General features: G+C 49.0%; 2 protein-coding genes and 1 long non-coding RNA gene across 5 annotated transcripts; 2 read left to right on the top strand and 1 right to left on the bottom strand.

The window, feature by feature from the left end:
* Positions 1–201: 201 nt before the first annotated feature.
* LOC129125811 (V-set and immunoglobulin domain-containing protein 4-like) lies at positions 202–8,656 on the top strand. 3 transcript variants are annotated; one of them, XM_054641459.2, is made up of 9 exons: positions 202–348; positions 1,022–1,378; positions 2,311–2,592; positions 3,491–3,565; positions 4,229–4,306; positions 4,612–4,680; positions 5,358–5,471; positions 6,632–6,653; positions 7,757–8,656. In XM_054641459.2, the coding sequence occupies exons 1-9, from the start codon at positions 222–224 to the stop codon at positions 7,938–7,940; spliced, it is 1,308 nt and encodes a 435-aa protein (XP_054497434.2). In that variant the 5' UTR covers positions 202–221; the 3' UTR covers positions 7,941–8,656. The 3 variants fall into 3 exon arrangements, with proteins under 3 accessions (XP_054497434.2, XP_054497435.2, XP_054497436.2); XM_054641460.2 differs by lacking the exon at positions 3,491–3,565; XM_054641461.2 differs by lacking the exons at positions 3,491–3,565; positions 4,229–4,306.
* A 3,410-nt stretch (positions 8,657–12,066) lies between these two features.
* Positions 12,067–21,843, top strand: LOC129126011 (V-set and immunoglobulin domain-containing protein 4-like). The gene is made up of 8 exons (XM_054641730.2): positions 12,067–12,214; positions 13,543–13,899; positions 14,910–15,191; positions 16,092–16,199; positions 16,797–16,862; positions 18,270–18,392; positions 18,666–18,687; positions 19,494–21,843. Exons 1-8 carry the CDS (start codon positions 12,160–12,162, stop codon positions 19,669–19,671), a joined length of 1,191 nt encoding a protein of 396 aa, XP_054497705.2. The 5' UTR covers positions 12,067–12,159; the 3' UTR covers positions 19,672–21,843.
* An 868-nt stretch (positions 21,844–22,711) lies between these two features.
* Positions 22,712–27,203, bottom strand: LOC129125780 (uncharacterized). The gene is made up of 3 exons (XR_008534996.2): positions 27,075–27,203; positions 25,720–25,796; positions 22,712–23,760 (listed from the first exon to the last, which is right to left on the bottom strand). It is a non-coding gene; the product is annotated as an uncharacterized LOC129125780 (long non-coding RNA).
* Between the last annotated feature and the right edge of the window lie 288 nt (positions 27,204–27,491).

Genomic DNA, 27,491 nt, shown 5'->3' with positions numbered 1-27,491 from the left:
CAAAAGAAGTAAAGGAAAAAATTTAAAAAACAGAAAAGGTCAGCAGAAAATACAAAAAAAGTAGACGTAATTTTTAAACTTTCTTCTTCGCACCCTTCCTCAGGGTTTCCGCTCTGCCCACGCCTCTGGTGGTTACTGAGACACTTTTCTGATAAAGAGGAAGGAAGAACCAGCAGCTGTTGTCCTGGATGCTCAGTGACAGAGTGAGCCCAGTCAGGGAAATGTTCCTGATTTACCCCAGCCTGGGAAGGGCAGACCAGCCTGGCTGGAGAGGGAGCAGCCCTGAAGGAAGGATGGGAATGGTGCTGCGAGCAGCTGTGCTCCTGAGCTCCCTTCTCCACTGCAGCGGTGAGTCTGGGCTGGGCACGGGACCCTGCCCTGGGTGTGCTTGGCAGGGGCAGCTCTGTTTTGGGAAGAGCTCAGATTCAGTCCTCAGAGTGAGAGAAATGTCCTGGGACAAAGGCAATGGTCTGGTTTTTTACAGCAAAAAGAGTTTTAGGTTTCTTTACCCAGTGGTTTAAGTTTCTCGTGTTTGGCTCAGGCTGAGAGAATGGTGTGTTTCAGAAATGCAAATAGGCAGTGGAGAAGGAAAGTCTTTGCTGTTCCTCAGAAGCCCCAAGGGTGATGTTGGGGGCAGACACTGTCTGAGACCAGAGAGCTGCAACTTGGACTTCAGACCAACTCCTTCCCTCAAGCCTGAGTTATTGGATAACTCTGAGCCTGTGCTCCACTCAGTGCTGGTGGTGGCAGGAAAGCACCAGGCAGAGCAGGAGAGCCAGGCTGCACCCATGGCAGGAGTCAGTGCCCCGGCCATCAGCCACTTCCCATCTGTCTCATGCCACAATGATTTTTGGTTAACCCACCCCTGAGCAGCCCAACCCTCACCCTCCCCACTGCCTGCTGGTGTTTCTCATCTGGTGGGTTCTCTTTGCCAATGTTCTTGCCAGGGCTTCACCACCTCGGAGCTGCCTTCACCCGGGCTGCTCTGTGGCTTCATTTTCGTCTTCCTTTCTTCCTGCAGCTTTTCTGGAGCTGAGTGGCCCCAGTGAGATCAAAGGGGTCTGGAAGGACTCTGTCACTCTGCCTTGTGCCTATGTGCCTGTGGAGGACCTTGTGCAGCAAACCCTCACCTGGAATGTGGTGCATGACAAGGGTTCAGGTGCCATCATTCGGAGGGATGACTCTGGGGACCAGGTTCTCCTGTCTGAGTACAGGGACAGAGTCAGAATCCCAAAGGCTGCCCCAGGAAATGTGTCTCTCCTCATCCTGAGCCTGGAGATCTCTGACAAAGGAACCTACACTTGCCAGGTCACCTGGAGAGACAGCAACAACAGCCTGATAGCAAAGGAGATCACCACCACTTTGGAGGTTGTTAAAGGTAAATCCAAGAAGGATGCTGTTCAGGAGGGAAAGGCTTGGCTCAGGAAGGCTTTTGGGAATTAGAGCAGGTAGGCAGTGACTGTGTGTTTGCATGCAGAAGCACTTTGCTGATCAGTGTCAGCCTCAAGCAAGAAACAGCAAATAGGTCAGAGAGAAATTCTGCCCAGGACACAGCATGATGCAGCTCAGGGAGGACCTGTGGCTCCTCAAGGACCAGCTCAGCCCTGGCTCTATCTGTAGCCAATGGCTCAATGTTTCCCAGTGGAATGCAGCAGTGGGGAAGCCCTGGGGATGCTGTATTGCTGTTCTTTCACTAAATTTCACCAGCATGTGCTTGCCCTCCCTCTGCCCAGTGTGGGGGGTTTATAGAGGCACAGGGCTGCAGACACCCGTGCGGTGTGGTGGTGTTTGCAGGGATCTTAGGATGAGGGAAGAGATGGGAATGTTGACACCATGTTTCAGAAGGCTTGATTTACTATTTAATGATATATATTATATTAAAATTATACTAAAAGAATAGAAGAAAGTATTTCATCAGAAGGCTAGCTAAGAATAGAAAAAGAATGATAACAAAGGCTTGTGACTGACTGAGACAGTCTGGAAAGCTGGACTGTGATTGGCGGTTAATTAGAAACAACCACATGAGACCAATCACAGATCCACCTGTTGCATTCCACAGCAGCAGATAACCATTGTCTACATTTTGTTCCTGAGGCCTCTCAGCTTATCAGGAGAAAAAATCCTAAGGAAAGAATTTCTCAGAAAATATCATGGCTACAGTGCAGCATAGCTGAGCTCATCCTGTGCAGGGAGGCGATGCTAAAGCCAAGCTAAACCCTTCCTCCTGGGAAGCGAGAGCTGCTGCGGCAGGGGACCGTGCCCAGCCCAGGCAGGGCTCCGTGACCCGGGCCCCTGTGCTCTGTGTTGCAGTGGCAGCCACCAAGCCCATCATCAGAGCAGCGGAGCCGGGGCTGACGCTGCCGGCCGGAGCCAGCACCAGCCTGAGCTGCGAGGCCGGCGGCTCCCCTCCCATCAGCTACCGCTGGTTCCGCCGCGGCCCGGCGGGCACGGCCGAGCCCCTGAGCAGCGGGGCCGAGCTGGCCTGGCCCAGCCTGCGGCCCTCGGACAGCGGCACGTACTTCTGCGAGGCGCACAACAGGGCCGGGGCCGGCGCCGTGCAGCGCAGCGATGCCGTGCGCCTGACGGTCACAGGTGAGTGCCGGGCAGCGCAAACCCTCTGCACAGGGGCCCGGCAACCGCATCCTCCTGCCCTGCCCGGCAAGGAGGAAATGCCGAACGCCTTCGGCACCCTGACACAGCCCTGCCCGCTGCCTCCAGCCTGCGTCCTTCTGCATTTCCTCGCTTCAATTTCCTCCTCTTTGAGGAACTGCTCTTTTCTGATGCAAAACCAGATTCCTACTTCAAACATTCATTTATTTATTCCTCTGTGGGTTTTTTGAAGTTCTCCCTGGCTCTGTAATGCTGCCCATTGCAATTCAGCAAGTTTAGACAAGGAGTCGGGGCTTTATTTGGAGAAGCAGGAACAAGGGAGTGGTAACTCAATGGCAGAGCAAACCAAGCTGGCCTTTGCTCCCCATCACCAGCTGCGTGTCTCAGGCAGACACACTGCACTTCATTCCAGGCTCTGGCACCTCCAGGCTCTGCAGGACAGAGTGTGACAGCTTGGACTCAATGGCTGCAGAGGCCTTTTTCGATCCAATCAATTCCATGATGGGTGCCTGGTGCAAAACCTGCAGCTCTCCTTGGCTGGTGACTGGATCAGCAGAGCTGTGAAGCCCCTGAGGGCAGAGCCAAGCACAGGCACCTCCCAGTGGCCCGGGAAAGAGGCAGAGCCTGCTGAGCTCCCGGGCACCGAGCTCTGGCTGAAGCCCTGGGTGCTTTCCCCAGCAGTCCCAGCCTGGAGGCAGCAGCACAGGAACGGGCTCAGTGCTGCAGCTGCTGCCCCACGCTGCTGGCACAGCATCCCCCTCCTGTCAGCTGGGACGGGGCTGCTTCCTCCTGCTCCCGCCCGTGGGGAATTCTGTACCACAGCAGCATCACCATGGTGGTCGGGCCCCTGTGTAAGACTCTCCTCCCCCTCACCTTGCAGATGTGCCCACAACAACAGCAGCCCTGCAGAGGGATGTGGGAACCACGGGGGGACACCACTCAACCACGGGTCAGGGTGAGAGCAGTGGCAGCTGCTGGCCGGGCTGGGATGTTGGGGCAGTGTGTCACCAGTGCTTGGATGTGGTTTTATTGCTGGGGAACAGAGTCTTGGCACTACTGAACTTCAGTCCATATGCCTCAGGTTTTAACTCAGATGTTTCTGAAAGTAGATCTTCTTCCCTCAGTTTCCAATCTTTGCAGGGCTAATACGTCTCTCCTTTGTAGGAGAGACTGAACGTGTCTTAGGACAGCTAAAAATGCCTTTTCCTAAGCTGCAGATCATATCGAATGGGATGTTCTGCATTTGGTTCTTTTCTAAAGGGTTTTTTTGCTGGTTATCTGATCCTGAATAGAAGCTGCTCAGGGGAGGCAGGTCTGCTGTCTCCAGTGGCAGACACAAGGAATGCAAAAGCTTCCTCAGACCCAACTGAAACCACGTACTTGACCAGGGCCAGCTGTTTGAGGGAGGCTTGTGGTTTCCCATTTGTTTTTGTGGCATGTAGGAATTTTTGCCTGGACTAGAGCAGGCCTGCTTGTTGGATTATGTTTCATTTGCATTTATGGTGTTGGATTTATGCTTGTTGGATTATGTTTCATTTGCATTTATGGTGCCCCAGCAATCATGTGGGGATTGTGGAAGCTGGGGGAAGATGTTGGCAGGTGTTGATTGTTCTTGCAGAAAAACCTCAAACAGAGCTGGTGTCTGGAGGTACCTCAGCAATCTCCTGGACTCCATGGGGCTCCACCACTACTGCAGGTGTGTGTGTACAGACATGCAAATGCACACAGGTACCTGGTATGTGTCTATGCAGTTTGGTTATACATAAATATGTATATATACTATATATAGTATCCATCTAGTGACCATATGGTACTCCAGGTACTCTCTCTATAGTGTAGAGTACACATAGTGCTCATTTCTGCAGTGTGCCTGCTTTCACTGCCTTGTAAGGGGGCTGGAGGCATTCACTTCTGGTCCTACAGCTCGAATCCCAGATCTCCTGGTGCTAAAATTAGGGCTGGAAATGCACAGTCAGACTTTAACTCATGTTTGTTTTCCAGATCTGCCCATAACAGCAACAACTTCTGAGAATGGTGTGGGATATCCAGGGAAGAATGAAACAATTCATGGTAAGAGCAAAACCAAGCTGAGAAGAAGATTAAGGACCCAAACCAGATGCTCTGTAGTCAAAATTAATATTCTGCCTTTTTCGCTGCAAATTGCATTAACAGCTGTTCTCAAAGGACCCTGATAATTTATGGTGGCTCTTTTAAAGATTCTGGATGTTTTTATGGAAGAATAAGAAAAAAAAAGTTGACATGTGGGGCACACAGAGTTGTTGCTGTGTTGCTGTGCTCCTGAGCAGTCAGTCCATTTTTTATCTCAGACTGTCAAAGCTGAAACAGCAGAAAAACCTCAATGTGTGCCTCGAGCCAGACCTACACATCCTCCAGCTTTTGCAGCATTGTGAATGGTTTAGACACTTCCCAAACAGAACTGAACAGCATCCTCGAATGGCAAGCTTTATTTCATGATATGCAGTGCAACTATCCTGCCCAGCTCACATTCCTTGTGACCTCAGCATGAGCTGGACACTGTCTGTACAGCTGGGGTCCCTTGCTGAGGTGTACACAGTGCTGGGACACACAACTCCCACTCAGAGCCACAGCCCCAAGGCTCTGTGGGGACACAGCCCCATGTGCTCAGGCAGGGCTGGCTCTTGGGGACATGGTAATGTCATGTCCCTGCTGCTGCTGTCACCCAGGAGGGCTCCCCTGTCTGAAATTCCTCTGTTGTGTTGCTTTAGGGTTCCAGAGGAATGGCTTGTCCCTGTACCTGGTCATCCTGATTGCTGTGGTGTGTGGTGCTGTGGTTTTCCTTATCATCTCTCTTATCACTTGTGTTAGAAGGCCCAAAGAAGGTGAGTAGAATGTTCTGGAAAACCTGAATGTTTTACTCATGCCCAGCATGGCTTTACCTCTGATGGGTTTTGGGGCCTGGAGCAGAGCTTGCAGCCACCAGCAGGCAGGAGATGACACAGATGGTGGGAGACCCAAAGAGGCAGAGAAGTCCTTGCAGCCAGGAGGGTCTTCCAGGCTCCAGCTGTGGGGCTGGGGCAGCAGCAGCCCTGGTGCTCCTGAGCTGCTCCCTCCATCCCAGCTCTGGCTCTGGGGCAGCTCAATCCCTGCCCTGCAGCCCATCCCAAGGTGAGTGTGTGGCTCTCTGCCACAGAGCCTTGGGATGGGTGTTTCCCACTGCTCCTCACAGACATCCCAGGGCTCAGACTCACCTGCCTGGCCAGGTTCACAGTTCCAAATCTTTCAAGTCTCTGGCAGAGGGTCCACCCTGTCCTGCTGCTGGGAAGAGCCTTTGGCAGCAGCTGCTGCTCAGCAGTTCCTGTAGTTGGCACCCAGAGGGAAGAGGTCACAGTCAGTTCTCCCTGTTCCATATGAATTTGTTTCCTCTCTGGTCTTTAGTCACTGGATCCATTCACTGAATATTCTGTCTCTCCTGCACTGCCACCAGAAATCCCCTTGACCAAATGTTCCTTGGAGCCCCCTCCTCACCAGCTGTGCAGGGAGCACACAGATGTGCTTTGGGCTTTGAGATCCCACAGACTTCATTTCCTCCTTTGTTTTGCGAATGATCTTCCTGTGACTCCATGCTACCAATTAATAATAAAATTGTCAGATATTTCTTTTACCATTTTCCTTATTTTTCTTTCCTTTTTTTTTTTTTTTTAAGGAATCCAGAATTGCCACTTTCAAAACTGTTCTTTATTGATTTCTAATGAATAGAGAAACTGGGGAAACTCTGTGGAGTTCTGGTTTCTAACCTCAACTTTATCTTTGACGTTGGGTCAAAATAACCCAGTAGTGTGATAGCTGGGTTGGTTTTGTTTTCTTGGACTGAATCCTGGGAAACGGAGTCATCACCCACTTGACATGATAACCAAGGCTGTTATTTTTGTTCTGTCTTGAGAAGTCATTTTCTTAAACCAAGAAGTTAAACAAAGGAATTCTTTTTTAAGGAATGTAAATGCAAATTATTGACACAAATTCTGATTTTTTTCTTTTCCAGCTCAAGTCTATGATGTAAAATTGTGAGTATAACCCTTTATCTGGCACATAGATGAGTCCTGGGGGGAGGTATCAGAGCAGAAACAAAAAGCACTGCTATTAGCTGTCATAATGAAAACCCCCTTAAGCAGTCTGGGTGAAGAGGTTCACAGTTAGCTCAACAGCACATTGCAGAATGGCTTGTGGGCTTTCCACAGCAACAAAGAATGTGGGAAGAAAGAGCTTTTTCATGGCAATATCAGAATTGTAGAAGTGAGCAAGAGCTGCTTGTTGACTCCTAAGCCCAGGGAGGGCTACTGAAGATGATTGCCAAGGCTGAATTCTCTGTGTTTTTCCAAGGCTAAATTCCCAGTGTTTTTTCAAATGCAAAGGAAAGGAACTCCCCTTCTAGAGGCCACTGGTTATACTCTGATTTATCCTGAAAACATCCCTGGCTGAATTTTTCTTCTTCTAACCATAGCTAGGAAGGAAGTTGTAGCTATTTCTAAACGCAGGTTTCACATCCTGATCTACTTGTAACCAGTGGAAGTTTTACTGAAAAGCCTGATAATAGAAGGAGAACCATTTCTCTAGGTATAAAGTGCTGCTGACCTGAGTATTACAGTGGGAAGTGCCAGCATCCCAGTGCTAGGCTTCCCCAGCAATGTGTAAGGCAGAAGTTTAAGTAACATTTGAACCCTGAGCAATGGAACAAATGCTGTGATGACATTTGTTCTCAGGGGTTCTATCTTAATTTTAAAAATATTAGGTACCATAAGCCAGACAGTGGATGTGGGCTGTTTTCAGTTCTCAATTTACACTTCCTCCAGTTTTTTTTATGAATATTTATTTCTCTTCAGCAATTATCTGATTGTGCAAGAAATGGTGGTAATCCTCTCATTGCTTGCACGCCCTTTGCTGTCTCTCCCTGGAAACTTTCTCAGGGTTGGAAGCAATGCTGCTACAATGCCAAAGGTTTTTCTGCCACCAGAAAGCAAAGCACAAAATTCTCTCCTTCAGAAAATTGCCATAGCCCAGTGGCCCAAGGTTACATGGGTTTGAGTCAGACCATAGTACTGCTAAAATCCTGATGGTTGGAGATGCTTTGTTCACTCTGGTTGCTATTCTTTTTGCCTTTTGATTTCAGCCACAACTCGAGAGCAGCAGCTTCTTCCAGCACAGGTCTCTATGAGGAACCCATCTCTGCCACTGAAAACCACTATGTGATGGAGCTTGGGGAAAACAAAGTCTCTGAAGAAGTAAATAAGAATGTGGCTGGCTGTGTTGCAAACCCCCAGGAATCTGAGTATGAAGTAGGGGACACTTCCTGAGAACCAACAATGCTGTGCAGATACCAGTCCTGAGGAGCACCTTCACCCAGACAAAATACATATTTATTTTCCCGTCTGCCCCTGACAAATAGGTTGGACAAGCAGTGGTTGCTCTCCCTTTACAGTTTCTGCAGTGAAAATGCAGGAACTTCAGTTACAGACTGCTGTACAGAATTTCTGATTTTGTTTTCCTTGATTCCCGTTCACACCTCTATCCACTAAAGCCCTTTGAATGCTGCACCAGGCAGGTCCCAGACTAGGAGCACTGTGCTGAGCTTCCTGCTGTATCTGGCCAAAAGGACCAGTGTTTCCAGCCTTTGTGTGGTGGCAGGAGAGCCAGCACTGAGGGCTGCTCAGCATTCCCCTCCCCGTGGGTGAGCAGGGCAGGATGAGGCTGGCTTGGGAATTGATGGCTCTTCTCCTGCCCACCTGATGCTGCACAGATTTAATATAAGAGATATTTTATAGAAACAATGGGTGGCAGACTAAAGCCAAGAGAAATTCAGGAACCTGCCGCACCAGGAGAAGCAGTGCAGGAAGCAGGAATGTGCCCTGCTGTCCTTGTGCTGCCCTTGATCCCCTGCACAGCACTGCAGGGAGGTCCAATGTGGTTAAACAGCAGTGTTATCCTGGCTGGACAGCCAGGACCAGGATCTGATGATATTAAATACAGCTGTTGTAAGGCTAACTCATTAAACTGAAAATAATTCCATGAATTCTGGTCTCCATGTGTTTTGTGTCTGCATGCACTGTGGGACAGCTGGACAAGGTCCAGGTCTTGACTTGGTCTGGGATGTAGCTGGGCAGAAGAGCAGCTGCTGTGCACCCTGGGCAGTGGCAGAGGATGAGCTGAAGTCACAGTAGCTCATCTCTGTGGTGGTGTTCACAGGGGTCCCAGGATGAGGGAAGAGATGAGAATCTTGACTCCATGTTTCAGAAGGCTGATTTATTATTTTATGATATATATTATAGTAAAAGAAAATTATATATTAGAACTACACTAAAAGAATAGAAGAAAGGATTACATGAGAAGGCTTGCAAGGAAAGGAAAAGAATGGAATGATAATAAAATCGTGTGACTGACCAGAGAGACTGAGACAGCTGGACTGTGATTGGCCATTAATTAGAAACAACCACATGAGACCAATCAAAGATCCACCTGTTGCATTCCACAGCAGCAGATAATTATTGTTTACCTTTCGTTTCAGAGGCCCCTCAGCTTCTCAGGAGAAAAGATCCTGACAAAAAGATTTTTCATAAAATGTGTCTGTGACACATCCCAGAGCAGCAGATTTGTTTAGCAAACCCAGAGCTCAGCCGGCCTCTGCAGAGCACTGGGAGGAGGAGCTGGGCAGCCTGAAACAAGCCAGCATCAGATGGTGCTGAGTAGAGTGCAGAGAGCACCAGCAGTGGTGTGTGGTGACTGCAGGTAAGGGACAGCTGTGATGGCTGGGGGGGTGCAGCCCACCTGCAGCATCAGGAAAGAAAGGAGAACTCGGAGGACATCGAACACATGGGGCACTTTCTTGGAATCAGGAGCTGTTTACAAGGATTTGGCCAAGCTAAAAGCAACCCAGATCTAATGTCATTGACCTGGGAAGGGAAGTGAATTTTTCAGAGAGAGCACTTGTACATCATGTTTCTTCAGTCACACAAGCTTTGAGGGGAAATGCTAATTTACACCAATTTCTGTTTCCTGAAGTGGAACAAGGCTATGTTTTGACAACTGACTGTATGATTATCTGATGTGACAGAACTGTGCTGTGAATGGCTGGGGGAGATCAGACAATCAGCTTCTGAGGGACATCCAAAAAGTACTTAGCAAAATACACTCTGTTGAGTCAGATCCATGAGTTAGCTATGGCTGGACCAAACAAGAAAGTCTCAAGCAAAAATTGCTTCTTTTTTGAGTGCATATGGTTGGAAAAGAGTACTTTAAGACCCCTCTTCTTGGTTATCTACTTTTTGGTGATTTGCTCATAGTTGGGTACTGAATTTCATCTCCTTGAACAGGAAGGATCTTATCTATCACCAGAAAAATGATAGCAAACTTCTCTGGCCACTGGCAAACTTTGTCAGAAGATGAATGTAAGATGTAGGCACAGCAGAGCTGCTCCCTATGAACAGGGTCTGAGTGACCATGGGGGGACATGGGGACTTTACTGTGTCACCTGCAGATAGCCCAAGATGAGTAGCAGAAATGACAGAACAGAGAGTGCCTGAGCTGTGGTTCTTGAAGAAATGACACTCGAGAGAGTGTCCTGTCCTGTGTGGGGGAGGAAGGTGGGTACCTGGGGGGACAGGCTGCAGTGCCTCACCCGCAGCACTGCGTGGGAGAGAGCAGCAAGTTCAGCCCAGAGCAGAGACACTGGAATAAAATACTGCATCTCAATAAACCAGGTAGCTAGCCAGCATGTCTGAGACATTGAAGGCTTTTCTGCTTGTGCTCAGATACAAAACTCTGAGGAGTCCTTTCAGTAAGGAAGAAATGGGCTGATTGTGTGACTCAGGGAGCTGTGTCTGTGTCCAGGGAGAGAAAGATGTTATGTACATCACATTTGGGGAACTACAGTTATTCATCTCTGCTTTAGTTAAATAACCTTTTTTTTTTAATCCTGCATAATTAGAGCCTCAGGAAGTCTTGCATGTCCTGTTCAAAAAATAATCCTATCAGCAGTTTTAGCTTGGGTTTTCAACTTCTTTCAGGGCGTGTTCCCAAAAACCCAGCTTCCCTTAAACTGTTTTGTGGAGGAGACTGTTTGTCTGGAACAAGGCTCTACTGCTAGTTATGCATCAGGGTGTGGAAAGATTTGAGTCTTAATCATCTCTGTGAAAGTTGACACATTTCCCTCTTTGAGTGACACAGCTAGCAACTTTAACAAGTGGTTTTTTGTTTGTTTGCTTGCTTTTAGGGAGGACTCAAACATTGCTAAAATCTTCTCAGGGGCGGCATGGGCAGATGGATCCAGGCCACGTGCACTGGTACCCACTGGCAGCTGCAGCAAAGATGTAAAGAAGAAAAATCAGCAAAAATGAAGTTTCAATGTCTTACATAGACATATTCTGCAAGAACGGGTGTGGCTGCCCCCATCTTCTTCCTCAGCAGGATGGCAGCTGGTGGTGGCTCTCAGAGCCCTGGATGAATTTGCTCCACCAGGTCCTGTAGCACAACATTTGGCTTTTTGCTCCAGACAAGTTCCACCACAGAGATCAGCAGGGTGGAACTTGGAATCACACTCAGCAAGGGTCCCACGGGTGGGCATGCCTCTGCCTGGGACTGAAATGAGATCCACCCAGCTCTCATTACCCTACTGACTCTGGGAAAATGAAGATCATCTCCAGCTCTCATCACCCTAGCAGAGAGGGAATAAGCTGTCACTGACATGGAGCAGCATTTCCAGAGATGGCTTCAGCAGCAAGGTGAATGTTCCAGCCCCAGCAGACAGGTATTTGTAGTGATGGGACGAGGCTGTAGCAAAACCATCCCATTTACCTTCTCTCCCAGCTCCAGTAGAAAACAGCTCCCTGTCCCTCAGACACATCTGCCTCCTGCTCAAAGATACTGTTTTCCTGATGCAGCTGTTAGAACCATGTGCTAAGGCATGGCTATTGAATAAATCCCAAAAAGCTCCTCTACTGACTATTAAACACCTATTACAGAATTCACTAGGTCACTAGATTTGCTTTTATACATGTTTCTTATCTTTCTGTAACTCCTTCTGTAATAATTAGTAAGCACAGATCAATCCTGTGTATCACACCTAGATAATTCTTGGAAGTCCTTTTAAAGATACCCTACAGAGCACAGTCAGAATGTCCCCTTGGCTGCCACTCAGAAGTCACCTCCTTGGCAAACACAGTGTGTGCTTTCAGAACACGACTTTTGCCCATGAACTGGACTATTGCAGCAGAAATGGGAGCTGAGAGAGTCTATGATGCTCAGCATGACCTGGCAATGGGCACTTGCAGCTCAGAAAGGCAGCTGGGTCCTGGTGCATCAAGAGAAGATGATGGGGACAGGGAATGGGACTGGAAAGATCCATAGAGCCTTTCTCCTTCCTTCACCCTTCACCTAACTCAGATGGACTCGTGATGTTTCAGAAAGAGGATCCTAGATGAAAAAGAACAGAATAAAGGGAAGTGTTCTTCACTTGCAGTCTGGTCCCTGGAGGGTGGGAGTCTCTTGGGGAAAGGAGGACAGACCTGCACTTCTGGGAGAATGGGAGAAGTTGGATGGATTGTGGTGTTTGTGATGACTTTCATCAGCTGCAACGGTGAGTAAATGCTTCCATGTATAAGAAAAAAAATCAGAGTACTAAGAGTATAGCAAAAATCTTTTAAATTATAGCTTTTTTTTTTTAATTGACAAGTCAATTAGGAAGTCTTTAGCTTATTGTATTAACCACAGAGCCTGAGAATTCATGAGAGTCTCCTTTGGCATCAGATACAATGAGGTGCTTTCAAGAGTGTAGCAAATGGGGCAGTATTGGGCAAGTCAGCTTCCCTGCCCCAAGGCAAGAGCAAAAACAGCTTTTTGGGACCTTTAGCAGGGACCCACTCTGGTGTCCAGCTCTCAAAATAGTCTTGGTGAAGCTGGAATATGCATTCTAAATTTAATAACTCATCCTCATTGCTCTGTTAGCATGGCCCTGGGAAGAAGAAGAGCTGTGAACCAGGTGCTGGCACATTTGATTCCCCTTGGTCTCTCCTGCCTAATGACTCTCTGGTTGCATCAGGAAAGCTGGGACTGGGACCTTGGCTTCAGTTCCTAATCCCCCGACTGAATATATCCTTTCTCAGGGCATGTATGACACTGGCAGCAGCAGAAGAATAGTTTTGGGAAATGGGAGAAAAGTGCTCTTACACGTTGTATACCAAAGCACAGGATTGCTCCTGACATTTAGAAAATCGGGTTGAAATATAGTCCCTATTTCTTCATAAAAAACCCAGCTTTGCAGATTACTGGGATCTGCCTCTCAACCAACTTCTAGAGAGCTAAAGCTGTTGAATTTAACCAATGTCTTTTCCGGGAGGGGAAAGGGGAGAAGAATAAGGGGTATTGGGAGACATGAGCCAAGTCAAAGGAAATTCGGGTGATTTGCTACTTACAAGAGGCACGTCCCAGAGATGTGGGATCCATGGACAGGCAGTTGGAGAAATTGGGAGAATGTGTGGAGAAAATCTGCCTACTCTTCTCCTGTGCCTACCTGAACACTTGGCAGGGTGCTGATCTAGGTCAGGTCTGAAGTTTTCCAAGGCTAAAGCAAAAGGATAGGTTTTGGTCCACCATTCCTATTCCAGGCTCAGTACTGCAGGGAATACCCCTAAATGTTCCTGCCCACAAGGAGACTGTCTGTACCGAGAAAGAATTAAGAATTGGCAAGTGCCCAGAGAGAAACTCAATAAAAATAGCCATGAGGTCAAGGCAGATGTTCACTTCCCCATGTCTGATGACGTGGGCTGGCTGTGTGCTGTGGTGTACAGCACATCTGAGACCTAGCCAAGTGCTGGCACTACTGCCCGGTGAGTCCTGTCTCTCCGGAGGACGTTTCCCTCCTCTGCTGCATTCTCATTTCTTCCCTTCCACTGCTGTTCCTTGCAGCCTTCCTGGATCTGTCTAGTGTCCACCAGGTCACGGGCACATGGATGGCATCCACCACTCTACCGTGCACCTATGTGCCCACAGAAGATTTCACCCAGCAAACGCTCAGCTGGAGCGTGGAGCAGGACTCCAGCACCTCCACCATCTTCCGAAGGGACAACACTGGTGACCACGTCCTGCTCTCCAAATTCCGAGGCCGAGTCAGCGTCCCAAAGCACAACCCAGGGGATGCCTCACTGCTCATTCAGAACCTTGAAATGCCTGACAGTGGACACTACACTTGTCAAATCATCTGGAGGTCCAGAGATGACAGATTGATAACAAGAGAGGTGACCACTATAGTTAAAGTTGTCAAAGGTAAATCCAGCAGTAGAATCCTGCTCTTGTGCAGGCAGTTTAAACCAAAAGAAGGTAGGGGAACCAGCATTGGTATGAATAGTCTTTCACACCACACAAGGTTGGGGGTTGAAGCATCTGCCTCCCTTGCTGTGTTGGTTAACCTTCCCAACACATGGAGGTGTAGGAATGAACTGGGGAAGAGAGCCAGTTAGTGTGCAGGCCAAGCTGGATCTATTGATGGGCCAGTTGAGCCCATAATGTCTGAGATAATATCCAGGTCTGGTTCTGTGCAGGCAGCCAATATCTCTGTGGCTCTTGTAGCAGGTGGGTGTTGCGTGAGCCAAGTCTGCCCTCTCCCCTTCCCGAGCATCCTCAAGGTGTGCTAGAAAAATCTCTTTCTGCAAGGGGGCCACCCACCCCAGAGAACAGGACTTTGTGAAAGGGCTGCAGCAATGGTGGCACTGTGATGGTGTTTACAGGGGTCTCAGGTTGAGGGAAGAGACAAGGATTTGACTCAATGTTTTAGAAGGTGTGATTTTTTATTTTATGATCTATATTAGATTAAAACTATACTAAAAGAATAGAAGAAAGGCTATCATCAGAAGGCTAGTTAAGAATAGAATAGGAAGGAATGATAACAAAGGCTCTGTCTTGGACTCTCTGTCTGAGCTAGCTGGGCTGCGATTTGCCATTAATTAGCAACATCTAACATAAGCAAATCAAAGATCTACTTGTTGCATTCCACAGCAGCAGAAAATCAATGTTTACAATTTGTTCTTGAGGCCTCTCGGCTTCTCAAGAGGAAAAATCCTAAAAAAAAGATTTTTCATAAAAGATGTCTGTGACAGTGGCACAGCTGGTGTAACCTGGATTAACACACAGGTTACCTGAGCTCATCCTGTGCAGGGAGGCGATGCTAAAGCCGAGCTAAACCCTTCCTCCTGGGAAGCGAGAGCTGCTGCGGCAGGGGGACCGTGCCCAGCCCAGGCAGGGCTCCGTGACCCGGGCCCCTGTGCTCTGTGTTGCAGTGGCAGCCACCAAGCCCATCATCAGAGCAGCGGAGCCGGGGCTGACGCTGCCGGCCGGAGCCAGCACCAGCCTGAGCTGCGAGGCCGGCGGCTCCCCTCCCATCAGCTACCGCTGGTTCCGCCGCGGCCCGGCGGGCACGGCCGAGCCCCTGAGCAGCGGGGCCGAGCTGGCCTGGCCCAGCCTGCGGCCCTCGGACAGCGGCACGTACTTCTGCGAGGCGCACAACAGGGCCGGGGCCGGCGCCGTGCAGCGCAGCGATGCCGTGCGCCTGACGGTCACAGGTGAGTGCCGGGCAGCGCAAACCCTCTGCACAGGGGCCCGGGAACCGCATCCTCCTGCCCTGCCCGGCAAGGAGGAAATGCCGAACGCCTTCGGCACCCTGACACAGCCCTGCCCGCTGCCTCCAGCCTGCGTCCTTCTGCATTTCCTCGCTTCAATTTCCTCCTCTTTGAGGAACTGCTCTTTTCTGATGCAAAACCAGATTTCTACTTCAAACATTCATTTATTTATTCCTCTGTGGGTTTTTTGAAGTTCTCCCTGACTCTGTAATGCTGCCCATTGCAATTCAGCAAGTTTAGACAAGGAGTCGGGGCTTTATTTGGAGAAGCAGGAACAAGGGAGTGGTAACTCAGTGGCAGAGCAAACCAAGCTGGCCTTTGCTCCCCATCACCAGCTGCGTGTCTCAGGCAGACACACTGCACTTCATTCCAGGCTCTGGCACCTCCAGGCTCTGCAGGACAGAGTGTGACAGCTTGGACTCAATGGCTGCAGAGGCCTTTTTCGATCCAATCAATTCCATGATGGGTGCCTGGTGCAAAACCTGCAGCTCTCCTTGGCTGGTGACTGGATCAGCAGAGCTGTGAAGCCCCTGAGGGCAGAGCCAAGCACAGGCACCTCCCAGTGGCCTGGGAAAGAGGCAGAGCCTGCTGAGCTCCCAGGCACCGAGCTCTGGCTGAAGCCCTGGGTGCTTTCCCCAGCAGTCCCAGCCTGGAGGCAGCAGCACAGGAACGGGCTCAGTGCTGCAGCTGCTGCCCCACGCTGCTGGCACAGCATCCCCCTCCTGTCAGCTGGGACGGGGCTGCTTCCTCCTGCTCCCCCCCCCGTGGGGAATTCTGTACCACAGCAGCATCACCATGGTGGTCAGGCCCCTGTGTAAGACTCTCCTCCCCCTCACCTTGCAGATGTGCCCACAACAACAGCAGCCCTGCAGAGGGATGTGGGAACCACGGGGGGACACCACTCAACCACCGGTCAGGAAGACAATAGTGACATGGAGCACACAGTGACAGGTGAGTGCCCAGGCCTGGGTTATTCACCTCTGTGGCAGGAGAAGACCAAGGCAGGGAGTTTGCTCTTCCACAGCCAGACCAGACACCTATACTGAGTATGAATTGTGTCTTGATTGTTACCCGGAGAGGTACCACCAGAGGCTGGCACCCCTACTTGAGAATGTGCCTGATGATGGGAGGGGACAAGAAAATGATTTCTGTGTCCCTCTGGGACCAGAACTGTTGAGGCTGCAGAGCTTCTGAAGGAGGTCCCCTGGGGCAAGAGACTTGGCTCAGGCCTCTACACCTCAGGAAGTTTATGGTGCAACTGGTGGCAGGGCCAGCCAGGGAGTCACCATAGGAGAGAGAGAGTGAAGGTGTCCTCTGGGAATCTGGGGAAGTGCCAGCAGGGCAAAGCCAAAGCATTCCCAGGCCATGCATCATATCAGCCAGGGCTGCCGGGAACCTGGGGCAAAGTTCAGGGAGGGGGAGATGAGGGCCAAATGCTGCCCCAGGCCTGCTGGTAAAGGATAACAGGTGAATCTAGGCTGGCAGAGCAGACCCCATTTTCCTGATGCCCAGTGGGGCTGCAATGCATCCACCATTCTCCACTGACAGATCCAGTCCCAGCCACACGGGTCTCCAGGATGGATGCTGCTCCAGTGGGGCCTTTCACAGACATAGGTGAGTGGAGTCTCATGCTGGAAAACACCAGATTTGCACTGGCAAGGGCAGGGTGGCAAACATCATCCCAGACCAGCTCCACATCTGGCTGCTGTGCTTGTGGCAGATACAAACACAGCTGACAAGGATTTTTGCAGGGTTCAATGCAAAAATCCAAGCAGACAAGGGAGACACAGAGCAATAATTTCAATTACTAACAAAATTAGCAATCTAGTCTTCAACAAGGCTTTGAGTTACTCAGTGATGCTCTAGCTCTTGAAAAAACTGTTTAGTTATTTCTATCTGTCATCTACTTGTGATTGACTCTCTTTTTTAAATTTGAAATGCTTTTGTAGATTGATTCACTGTGACCTGATAAATTCATGCAACACATACTTTTAAAATTTTGGCGTCTATGAGATAACAATAAGAAATCTATAGTTGCTTTGTTTTGCATGTCTAATGCTGTTTACATCTAGCAGTAACTTACTTAAAGCCACCGACTGCAGGGAACAAACCCTGGCATGCCAAATGCCAGGCATTATCCAGGCAGGAGCTGCACTCCTGACTCCCGCCCACACGCCTGTTGGTGGGGGTGTCTGCAGCCTGAAGTTGGCTGTTTGTTTTCACGCAGGGATGCCCCATCCCTGGAAGTGTCCAAGGCCGGGTTAGACGGCGCTTGGAGCAACCTGGTTGGTGGAAGGTGTCCCTGCCCACGACAGGGTGTGGAACGAGATGATCCCTTTAAGATCCCTTCCAAACGGAACCATCCCGGCATTCGGTGACTGCCGGCAAGTGGCTGAACCCGCAGGTGGCGTCGGCCCCTTCTCGGTTAGGATTTAAAGGCCGTCCAAAGCAGGGGGGGAGTGGCGGCTGCCGGCCCCCGTGTCCCCCGGCCGCGGTGACAGCGCTGTCCCCTCGTTAGGAAAGTTAATCCACAAACACCAGAGGTTTATGTCCAAAAAGGAGACAGAGGAGTCCTTTTACTTTATTCGAATAAAGGGAGAGGCCATGGGGCATTCCCCTGGGATCTCTCAGATATTTTGGAGGATGCAGCCTCCTTTTTATCCCAATTTCCCGGCCACATTTCCCTTCTCTCTTTCCCCATTGGCTGCGGTACTTGAGAGGTACAGACTGCCCCATACGCCTGATACTAAAGATTCCCCTCTGATGTATAACCCTCCCTTTTAATTTTTAATTCTTATGGAACTTAGGGTTTTTTCTTCCCCATTGTTTCTGTCATCTTTCAACGTCTAATTTCATTTATCAGCAAACCTACAGTTTATTAGTAAAAGCAAATATCATTTTCCATTCATCAATCAGCGGAATCCTTCCCATTGTTTCTTCTATCTCCCAGTGCTGCTTTTATCCACCAGCACACCCACGGCTTGTTTGTAAAGACAAACCCGCTCTTCCCCCCTCCCGCAGGTTCCCCGCGGCTCGCACCGTCCCCGCTGCTGTACGGGCTGCCGGCCGCGCTGGGCGGCGCCGCGCTGGGCGCGCTGCTGGCGGCGGCGCTGGGCTGCTGGCGGCGGCGGCGGAGGAAGGACGGTGAGCAGCGACAAACACAGCCGGGCCGGGCGGTGGGGACAGCCCCGGAGGAGGGGATGGGTGGGCAGTGGAGGGCCCGGTCCGAGGTGACGGATGGGAGGGACTGTCCCATCCCCATTGCTCCCATCCCCATCTCTCCCATCCCCGTCTCTCCCATCCCCGGCTGATCCCTTCCAGAGAGAAGCCTATGGGAGGGTTATTCCCCAAAACGTTTTGTTCTATGACACATAAAACAAGTTGATGCATATCTTAAATTCTTTTTTTTTTTTTCAGAACCTCTCTATGAAGTTGCTTTGTGAGTACAATTTTCTACTTGGGGCATTAAGACTGAGGGCACTGTACTGGTATCTGTTCCTAAAAAGCCTGTTTGCTCAGGGAAAAGCAAAGATTTTTTTATCTTACAGGGGGAGGATCTGAAGACCTTGGCAGTTTAGTTAGCAACATGAGGACTTAACACATGGTCACAGGAGATACTCAGACTGTTCTTTAATATGGTAGAAAAACTGAAAGATACTCTGGGTGCTTTGCTGTGCCTGTCACATGCCATGGGAAAGCTGTTCTCTGTGGGAAGTTCTTGCCATTATTTAGGAAAGCAAAAGACATAAATTTTCAGCTCTTCCTTTAAGTTCCCTCTACACTTGCCTTTCTCTATAAGAAACATGTCCTAGTGCTTGGCCAAGTATTACTTTGCAGAGTTCCTGTTAGCATATGATTATACAAACACATCTTCTGCCCTGTCCTCATCTCAGTCTTCAACACCTTCATACTGCTTTCCTACTCAGACACACACCATAGCCATCTGTAGCAAATTTTCCCAAATAATCCTGGTATTTATTTTCCAAAGACTGGACTGTCTGCTGGTAACTTTAGAGTATAACATGATAATGCCACGAGAGTTTATAGTACCACTATTAACCAGTGCTTCTTTTTGTGTAATTCTTTTAACATCACTTTCTAGCGTCTTTCAGAGCCCCCCAGACCCTGAATAGAATAGTATGAATTTTGCTGATCCACAGATTATGTGGTAGATCTTGTCTCCAAGGTGTAAATGAAGTGCCATCTGCTTTAGTTGTCCCTCTCACTCGTGTCTCTCTGTCCCAGCCGCAGAACTGCAGATGTCGCCCTGCTGCACCCTGAGGTGGAAGTCCCTGTTAAGTGCCTACAGGAGGAAACGCACTCTAGCCCTGAAAAGACCACCATGAAAGGCAGGAAAAGCCCTGAGTATGAGAACCTTGTGACTGCAATGGAATCTCAATATGAAACAGAAGGAATTTTGTAAAGTGCCAGCTTTTCCACATAAGCAGCCATGCAGGGCTGCAGGTACTGAATAGTGAACTCAGCAGAAGGAAACTCTTCCTCCTGTTGTCCCTCTGTTCTGCTCTCACTGTTTGCTTTAACCCAGAGGAGCTGCATAACCTTTTGGTCTTTGGCAGACCAGGCCCTGCCTGCAGGAGCAGAAACCCCCAGCCAACTCTTTGCCTACCCACTTCTATAGAGCAAGTTGTTTCTGAGCAACCTGAAGGACCCAGGGCAGGAAGAAAGGATCTAAAGGAGTGAGAACATGAAATTCTTTAGCCTGTAAATCCAGGAGTAGTTGGTGCAATGCTGCCAGTCAGTAACACTAGCAAGGTGTACTCTCCAATGTTCCTGTTAAGACATCCCAGGCTGCAAGGAACCAGGATTGTGCTGGAAATGGAGATCCTCTGGCTTTTGCAGTTCAGCAAATACTGGTCGTACATTACATCTTGCCTGTTGCCTGTGCTTGAGTCTTTTTTTTTTTTTTCAGCATGGTAAAGGGACCACAGAGGGGAGGCTGATGTCCCAGGAATGCCATTTTTGCTATCAGACTGGAGCTCAGTGCTCAGAGAGAGAGGGAATGAGTTTCTGAACTGTCACCCACTAGTTTTCTCCTGGAAAACAAGAACTGATGTTGAAGGAAATGCTGGCATTTAATTTTTACAGTATAGGGACCAGAGGCATGATAAAATAGAAATTTGAGGCATTTGGATAATGATTAAGGGATCTCTCTGAATACAACAGGCTGACACCAGTTTACTCTGGGGGATGTAAGTCAATCTGTATGATTACTAATGCTGACCTGTTGTGCAACATGGATGCAAATCCTGCCTTCAGCTGCAGTGCATTCCCTACAGTACACTGTCACTCAGCAGCCTGATTTGCCTTGTCACTGTTAATTGTTTGCATCTTGCCTGGATGGCAGTGCTGCTGTCAGTTCTGTCCTCTCTGTCTGTGCCTCCAGCCAGCATCCCTTTGTCCTCCAGGGACTTGGCAGGGAGGAGGAATGCCTCCTGGCTTTAGCAAACCAAGTTTGTAAGAATTACTGGCTTTTTTATATCAGTGGGTGCAGCAAGGAAAGCATGGGGAAGCAGCTGAGCTCAAGTCACACACACCCTCCTGCTTGGCCCTGACTTCACCCACAAGGCTCATCTCTGCTGCCATGAATCATCTCTGTTTGGGTCAGCAGCCTAACAGCAGGGTCACTTTGCTGTTTGTGGCCTAAGTGCTGTGTAGAGCCACACTTTGACCTTGACAGTTCTGAACTGCAGGATGTGAGCTGGGAAAGATCAGAGAAAAAAAATCTCCTGCCTATATTGTGAGGGCTTCACAAGCATGGTGACAGCCATGCAGGGAGGGCTGTGCTGGCTGTCAGGCTGCACTCCAGGGAGGCAGACAGGATCCAGTCTGTCCCTGTGGGACTCATGGCAGCCAGCCCTGAAGACCTCATGCTGCAGAAGCTGCTGGCATCAGCAGTTCCAGGGGTGGTGCAGAACAAAGGAGTTGAGGGGAATGGAGAGCTGCAGCCATGCTCATGCAGGGCAGTAGCATATGGTGCAAGGTCAATACTGGGTGAGAAGGGAACTGAAAATTTCTCAGCTTCCCCATCCTTACCTCAGCAAATCTAGGCCCAAAACACATGACATGGCACTCTCCTTCCTCCCCCCCCCCCCCCCCCCAAATATCATCCTCATTCATTTTCAATTAGCTTGGTATTTTGTGCAAGTTTTCCTGCTGTTTAAAGCTCTGAGCTCCAGGTTCACTCATTGACTATGTAACACCATGGTTTTTTCCATCTTGTGATTCCTCCCAGCACTGATCTGCTCTGATAAGGTCTAGATACCCTCCTCAGAAGACATGAAGCCTGGGAGAAGATACAGAGGAAGAAGGCAACAGGAGTTAAGGAAGGGGGAGCAGATGGACCCAGATGGACCAGCCCCCATGTACTCCATGCTGTCACTCCTCTAGTTAGGGCAGCGACAGGACTTTGGTCACAAGTAACAGAAGAGTGGGAACATTAGAAGCCTGTCTCCAGTGCTGAGGTGTTTTTCCCTGGATAACAAGTGTGTGATTATTTCTGTATTTTACTTTTTGCATGTTTTCCATGTTTCTAGTAAAACCTGTTGGCAATAGAACATTTTTCTTCTGAAAGCCACAGGGAGTTCTGCAGAAAACTTCTCCTTTCCTTGCACTGTGCTCATCTGCTGAGCTCTGCTCCAGAACGGAAGGAAAAGCTCAACTTCTGCCCTGTAAGGACGCTGCCCCCCAAAAACACTAACACAAGTGTCCAGCACAGTGTCATGAGACTTGCAGTTCCCCTTGCAGTGCTTGTTCCATGGAGGGGACCCGTTGGCTTTTACAACTGCTGGGTTTGTACCATACTTCAGAGCAGGGAGGTGGGAGATGAAGTCACAGAGAAATTTGTACCACTGTAATTTGATGCTTGTTCTTGTAAAAGAGGAAGGGGTTTACTTTCTTCCCCTTCACCCCAGTCATCTGGAAGGATCTGGGAGCTGAAGGGAAGAATTATCTAAAAAGCAGAGGGTAAACTACTGGAAGCAAATATTGCAAATCTATGAGAAAACAAGAATGAAGGGCATAACAAACCCTTGGCCAGCTGTGGTGCAAAGGAGGTTGGGTCTGTTGACATCTTAAGGTTTGAATGACAGCAGGACTTGGGGCTGACATGGCTGTGTGCTTCATGGAGGAGTCACTGGGGACAAAGCAAAGCCTGAAATCTTAGACCTTGCTCTCTTTTGAAGCTAACCTCAGTGATAAAGATCAGAGTGATGTCTGTGAGTCATGAGGAGGTGCTTGAGAGTGACCATGGGAGTGTGAGTCACAAGGAGTAGGGCCATTTCTGACCACTTGTGGACCATGTTTGTCCAGAAGTGCACAAGCTATTCAAAAAGCAGAACACAATTTGCTTAGGCAATTATATATTCATAGGTTCCAGCTTAGTACAAACTCCGGCTTCTTCAAAATATTTACTAAGGAATAGTCGCAATAAAAAGCCCAAAAGCTTAGTATTCAAGTTTATTAATACTCTCAAATATTGCAAAATTTTTCTGGTGGTACTGTCCTAAAACTAGTCAGTAGAGTCTTGGGATTTTATTTTATTCTTGAGTTTTCCTTGTCAAATGCTTTCAGAGAGTTTGATTTGTCAAATTGGGCTGGATGCTGCCCCTGTCATTCCCCCACCATGACATATCTACAATGCTACAAGTCAGTTACTGAAAACACTTAGCAACCGTTACATCTTCAAGTGGGATGATTTGGAGGGAATTACTTTAATTAAATAGCAGATAAGCAACCTGGCTGCAAGTGCTGACTAGGAATAACCATGCAAAAACAAGAAGTCTTCTCCAAACAGCAAGGCTCCCAGGAGGGGCAATGGACTCCATGGCCTAATTTAAAACAGCTTGAACCAACATGCATTTTTCACAGGCTAATGGGCCAGAGGGAAGTTAATGAGCAGCCTCATTAGTTTGTACTCCATATAAAATGATTACTACATGTGCAAAGGCAAGATTCTTTATTATGGATAATGCTGCCTTTAGCCATGATGTTGTGATTATAGTTGCCAGGATCCTTGTTAACTGAGCTTAATTTACAGCTGGCTAGTTAATGCTGTGTAAGAGAACAGCATTGTATTTGGATGCAAATAACAAGGACCCGGGGCACAATTCCCTGTCTTCACCGTGCAGAGAAGTTGCACCAGCACCACTTCTGCTCTGATTTACTGTTGGGACGGATACCCCAACAGATACTTCCAAAACCGGGGTGGAAGGGAAACCTGGCCGCACAGGATCCTTCAGGTGTTCTGGAACAATGAGATGGGCTGCTCAGTACCTCGGTGGCTTTCTGGAGAAATGCCGAGCCTGGAGGGGAAGGCTCCTGCCAGAGCAGGAGGGAAGGGCTGCACCCTCGGCGTCGCGTTGCTCAGCAGTGCCTCACTTGGGGTATTTGACAAACTGACACTCTGCACACTGAGTGTCGGACTCAGCTTGTCAAATACACGCAGTGCCACACTGCAGCTCCCGGGGTCACGGTGGCCTCGCCGGATGCCAGCCTGGGCACACAGAGGGAAGAGAAGCACAGCAGCTGTTGTTAACTTCACAGGCTTTTTCCAGTTAGCAAAAAAGCATCGTCTATCGTCCTATATTTCCCCCTCCTGCACTCTTTTTGGGTGAGAGAGAACCACACCAGCAGACACTGCCTTCTGCTGCTGAGGAAAATATCCACTCTATTAATTCAGAAGTCAGAAGTACAACTCTGCTCCTGGGCATGCACATAGGGGTTAATCACTGACTCTGTTGGAGGCTCCTCCATTTGGCAGAATACTATAAAGATTATGATGCTGAAAGAAAACCAAGCTCCACAAAGGGAAACAATGAACTTCTTCAGAAGTGAAGTGAAACTTTCTCTTCCGTTGACAAATGAGCCCCCTTCTGCTTCATTTCTAGCGAACACAGAAAGCCTTTCCTGCAATAAGTGGAGCCTTCCACCTCCAAACACTGGCATAATCCAGCCTTTAAGGGTGAACATCATATTCACACACACACACGCACACTTCTTGCACCAATATACTGTTATTCCCTTGTTATTTTACCAGGAGTGTGCAGGAAATGCAGAAATGCACCTAAAGAAAACTAAATAACAAAACATACACAAGAGAATATGTTGCACAGTATTACTCTGTTCTGTGTCCTTCTCAGATGCTGACTGTTTGCAAAATCAGTCTAAAAAGAGATTTGAAATTCTGATACTATACAACTCTCCCAGAAAAATCCATACTGGCTCCTAAGTCTCACACCCATTCAGCACAATGCTGTTTATGTCATTCATACTTTTTGTGGACATGTCCAGATATAGCTGAGTTTTTAGCATGGTGTTTTAGCTTTCTTACAGTCCAGAGATTTTAATTTCACATGACCAGTATCACCAGTTTGTGAGAAAGTAGTCATGCTATTTTTAGTATCAAAATAAAGACTAAAATATTTGTAATTATATTTTTAAGGTAGACCATTAAAGACACTAAAGTAGAATTAGATTAAGTATATTAACAGTGTCATGCAGTGGGCAATTCATCAACCATTTCCACCTTCTGTGACTGTATTTTACACAGATGATCATAGGATTCCATCTAATATCACATACAGAAACAAACCTGGAAAGGAAAAGGTTTTTTCAGGTGAAAGCATAGCAAATACATGTTCTTCAAAACCAAAAGAGAGCGCAGTAAGACTTAAGAGCAAGAAAACAGCAACAGCTTTAAAGGTAAAATCTGTTTCTAGACTGAGTCACTATCCAGGCTTTGCAATTCTGGCATTCCCCTGTCTCCACCTTTGCCTTGGGTGCAATGCAGATAGTGACCAGTTCTGTGCTCTGCCTCCTCATTCCAAATGCAGTTCAGCCACGGCAGATAAAACTATGTGGCAATGGATAAAATCAGCATATGCACTTCATGAAGATAAGAAAACTATGTTAATGAGCTGATTTAAGATCAGCCTACTGGAGTTCATGTGAACCTGTGATTCCCCAAAGGACTCTATCCATACCAAAATGTGGGGAAGCCACTAGAGAAAGACTGAGCAGGCTCTTCCACGGGTATCAGTGACCAGATTGCCTTCATCTCAGTGCTGATGTCTAACAGGGGCAGATATGGCCTTGGAGGGGGAAGAAGAAAACAAGGCAGCACTGCTTCTGCAATTGAAGCTTAAAATAATCCCCCCGCTGTGGCTTTCTGAGGGGAAAAACAGCCACTTAAAATGTTGCTGTGAGGGACAGATAAGGGGTGGGGACACAATGGAGATAATTCTATCAGCAGGTGGGAATGGAACTTGCAACTCTACCCGTAGAGATCATATCTGATGTGAATGGATTTGTCATTGTCAGAGCTTCTGGTTTCAAGCTAAAGTGGGTATTCCCCAGTAAAAGTTCAGTGTTATAAAACTGAGTAATCTACTGCATACTCTGAAGGCCAAAGAGAAAGAATTTTTCTTCCCGCATTCTTAAGTCAGTCCCTTACCAAATTCACAAAATGTCCCCTCCAGGCTGCACATCATCACTCAGGTATTTTTGCAGGGCTGTCAGACTGTTCTCGAACTTGTAATGAAAATAAATGAAAAATAAGATTACTGGATAGATTCAACTCTAAACCTAATAACAGCGTGCATGGAAGTGTGGCTGTGTGGTTTTCACATGCTGAGTAGCAGAGCCCTAGGATGCAGACTGAAGCCATTTCAAGGCATGCATTTATTTTGCAGGATTTGAACTGGAATAAAGGTCATCTCTGTTCTCCCCTTGGTGAAACACAAATCACAGCCTGAATTGAAAGCAAGAATCCCCACAGATCTGTGGCAACAGTGTCTGGTGAACCCCTGGCCAGCTGAAACCTTGGGTTGTGCTTCTCCTAGGAGCTGGAAGCCTTTGTCATAACTGAGACAAATAAGGCTTTGCTCATGGCAGGCTTCCACTGGATGCTGTCCTGCTCCATATATGACCTTCCTATGCCCCCAGCCCTGCAGTGGACACTGCAAGGAGCTTTGCCAGACAAATGCTGGTTGGCTTCAAAGCCCTCAGGAAGGGCCTGATAATCCCCCATAGCCCTCAGGTCACCCTCACACGCTCCCACAGCCCCTGCACTCCCCTGAGCCCCACAGCCCCAGTCCCTGCACACTGGACTCTGTCCCCATCCCCAGATACCCAAAGAGGGGAAGAGGGTAAGTGCAGTAAACTTTCATCTGCTCTACTGAAACCATGGGGACAGTGAGAAATGGAGCTGAAGAGCACACTTGCACACGGCTGGGACAGGGTCTCCCCCTGCTTACACCCTCCTCCATCCCACACCCTCCCGTGCTCACTGTGAGCTGCCTCATCTATGACTAATTTAGATCAACATCTCCCACTGCCAGCAGCTCACAGGCAGCACGTTTGTGAGTTGAGGGAGCACAGACACGTACCCAGCTGCTGAGTAGGGCTACAGATCACTGCTAATCATAATTTATCTTCATCAAGGAGCCAGGGCACAGTGCTCCTTGGCTGGGATCAGTGGCATTCCATCCCTGAGCCTGCCCTCCCCAAGCACACCCAGCCAAATGCTACCTCATCCCTCAAAGGAGCCACCAAAAAGCCCCTCTGGCTTAGGCAGACACAGCCCCAGAACCGAAGGGAAGCAGCCCAAACCCAAGCAGGATTAAGACCCCTCAAAGTTCAAGGTGTAACACAGGGTGGGAGGACAGCTTTCTTCACTGCCAGGAACAGGGACACCCCACACCTTTCGGTGTCCCAACACCCACGGGCCTTTGGGATGAAGCCCAAAGGACACATCCTCCCCTGTCCCCAGCCCCCCTTCTGTGGGCAGGACGGGGACCTGGCACCTACCATGGCGGGGCCGTGCAGAGCCGCGTCAGGCCGGGCTGGCAGCGCGGGCTCAGCGGGGGTCGTGCAGGAGCGCGCTGGGGGCTCAGCCCGGGCACACAGCTCGGTTTTGAAGGGGCTGCTCCTCCTTCAAGAGGAAGCTGCGAATGGGGAAGATAAGGCTGAGGTTAGATAACAGGAAATGTCTGGATGTGAGTGACAACACATCCAGGTTGTGAAAGCAGCTCTCCCCATCCTGCACGAGGCTCACGAGCGGGGTGAGGGCGAGTGCTGCGGCCTTTGCCCAGTGCAGCCATGACGCCTCAGGGGCCGGGGCATGCAGGGCCTGCAGCCCACAGCCACCGGCAGGGCAAGGACGGGCACCAGGGAAGCTGTGAGCAGCCACACTGACTGTCCCCAGTCCAGCCACCTCCATCTCAC

This window comes from Agelaius phoeniceus, chromosome 14 (genome assembly GCF_051311805.1).
Source record: "Agelaius phoeniceus isolate bAgePho1 chromosome 14, bAgePho1.hap1, whole genome shotgun sequence".
Taxonomy (NCBI): domain Eukaryota; kingdom Metazoa; phylum Chordata; class Aves; order Passeriformes; family Icteridae; genus Agelaius; species Agelaius phoeniceus.
This window is presented reverse-complemented; position numbering and strand designations above follow the sequence as displayed.

Coding starts and splice junctions, on each gene's coding strand:
- LOC129125811 (XM_054641459.2), top strand. CDS start 222: ATGTTCCTGATTTACCCCAGCCTGGGAAGGGCAGACCAGCCTGGCTGG. Junction 3,566..4,228: donor CCACTCAACCACGGGTCAGG/GTGAGAGCAGTG, acceptor TTGTTCTTGCAG/AAAAACCTCAAACAGAGCTG. Junction 4,681..5,357: donor GAAGAATGAAACAATTCATG/GTAAGAGCAAAA, acceptor GTGTTGCTTTAG/GGTTCCAGAGGAATGGCTTG.
- LOC129126011 (XM_054641730.2), top strand. CDS start 12,160: ATGGGAGAAGTTGGATGGATTGTGGTGTTTGTGATGACTTTCATCAGC. Junction 12,215..13,542: donor GACTTTCATCAGCTGCAACG/GTGAGTAAATGC, acceptor TGTTCCTTGCAG/CCTTCCTGGATCTGTCTAGT. Junction 13,900..14,909: donor TATAGTTAAAGTTGTCAAAG/GTAAATCCAGCA, acceptor TCTGTGTTGCAG/TGGCAGCCACCAAGCCCATC.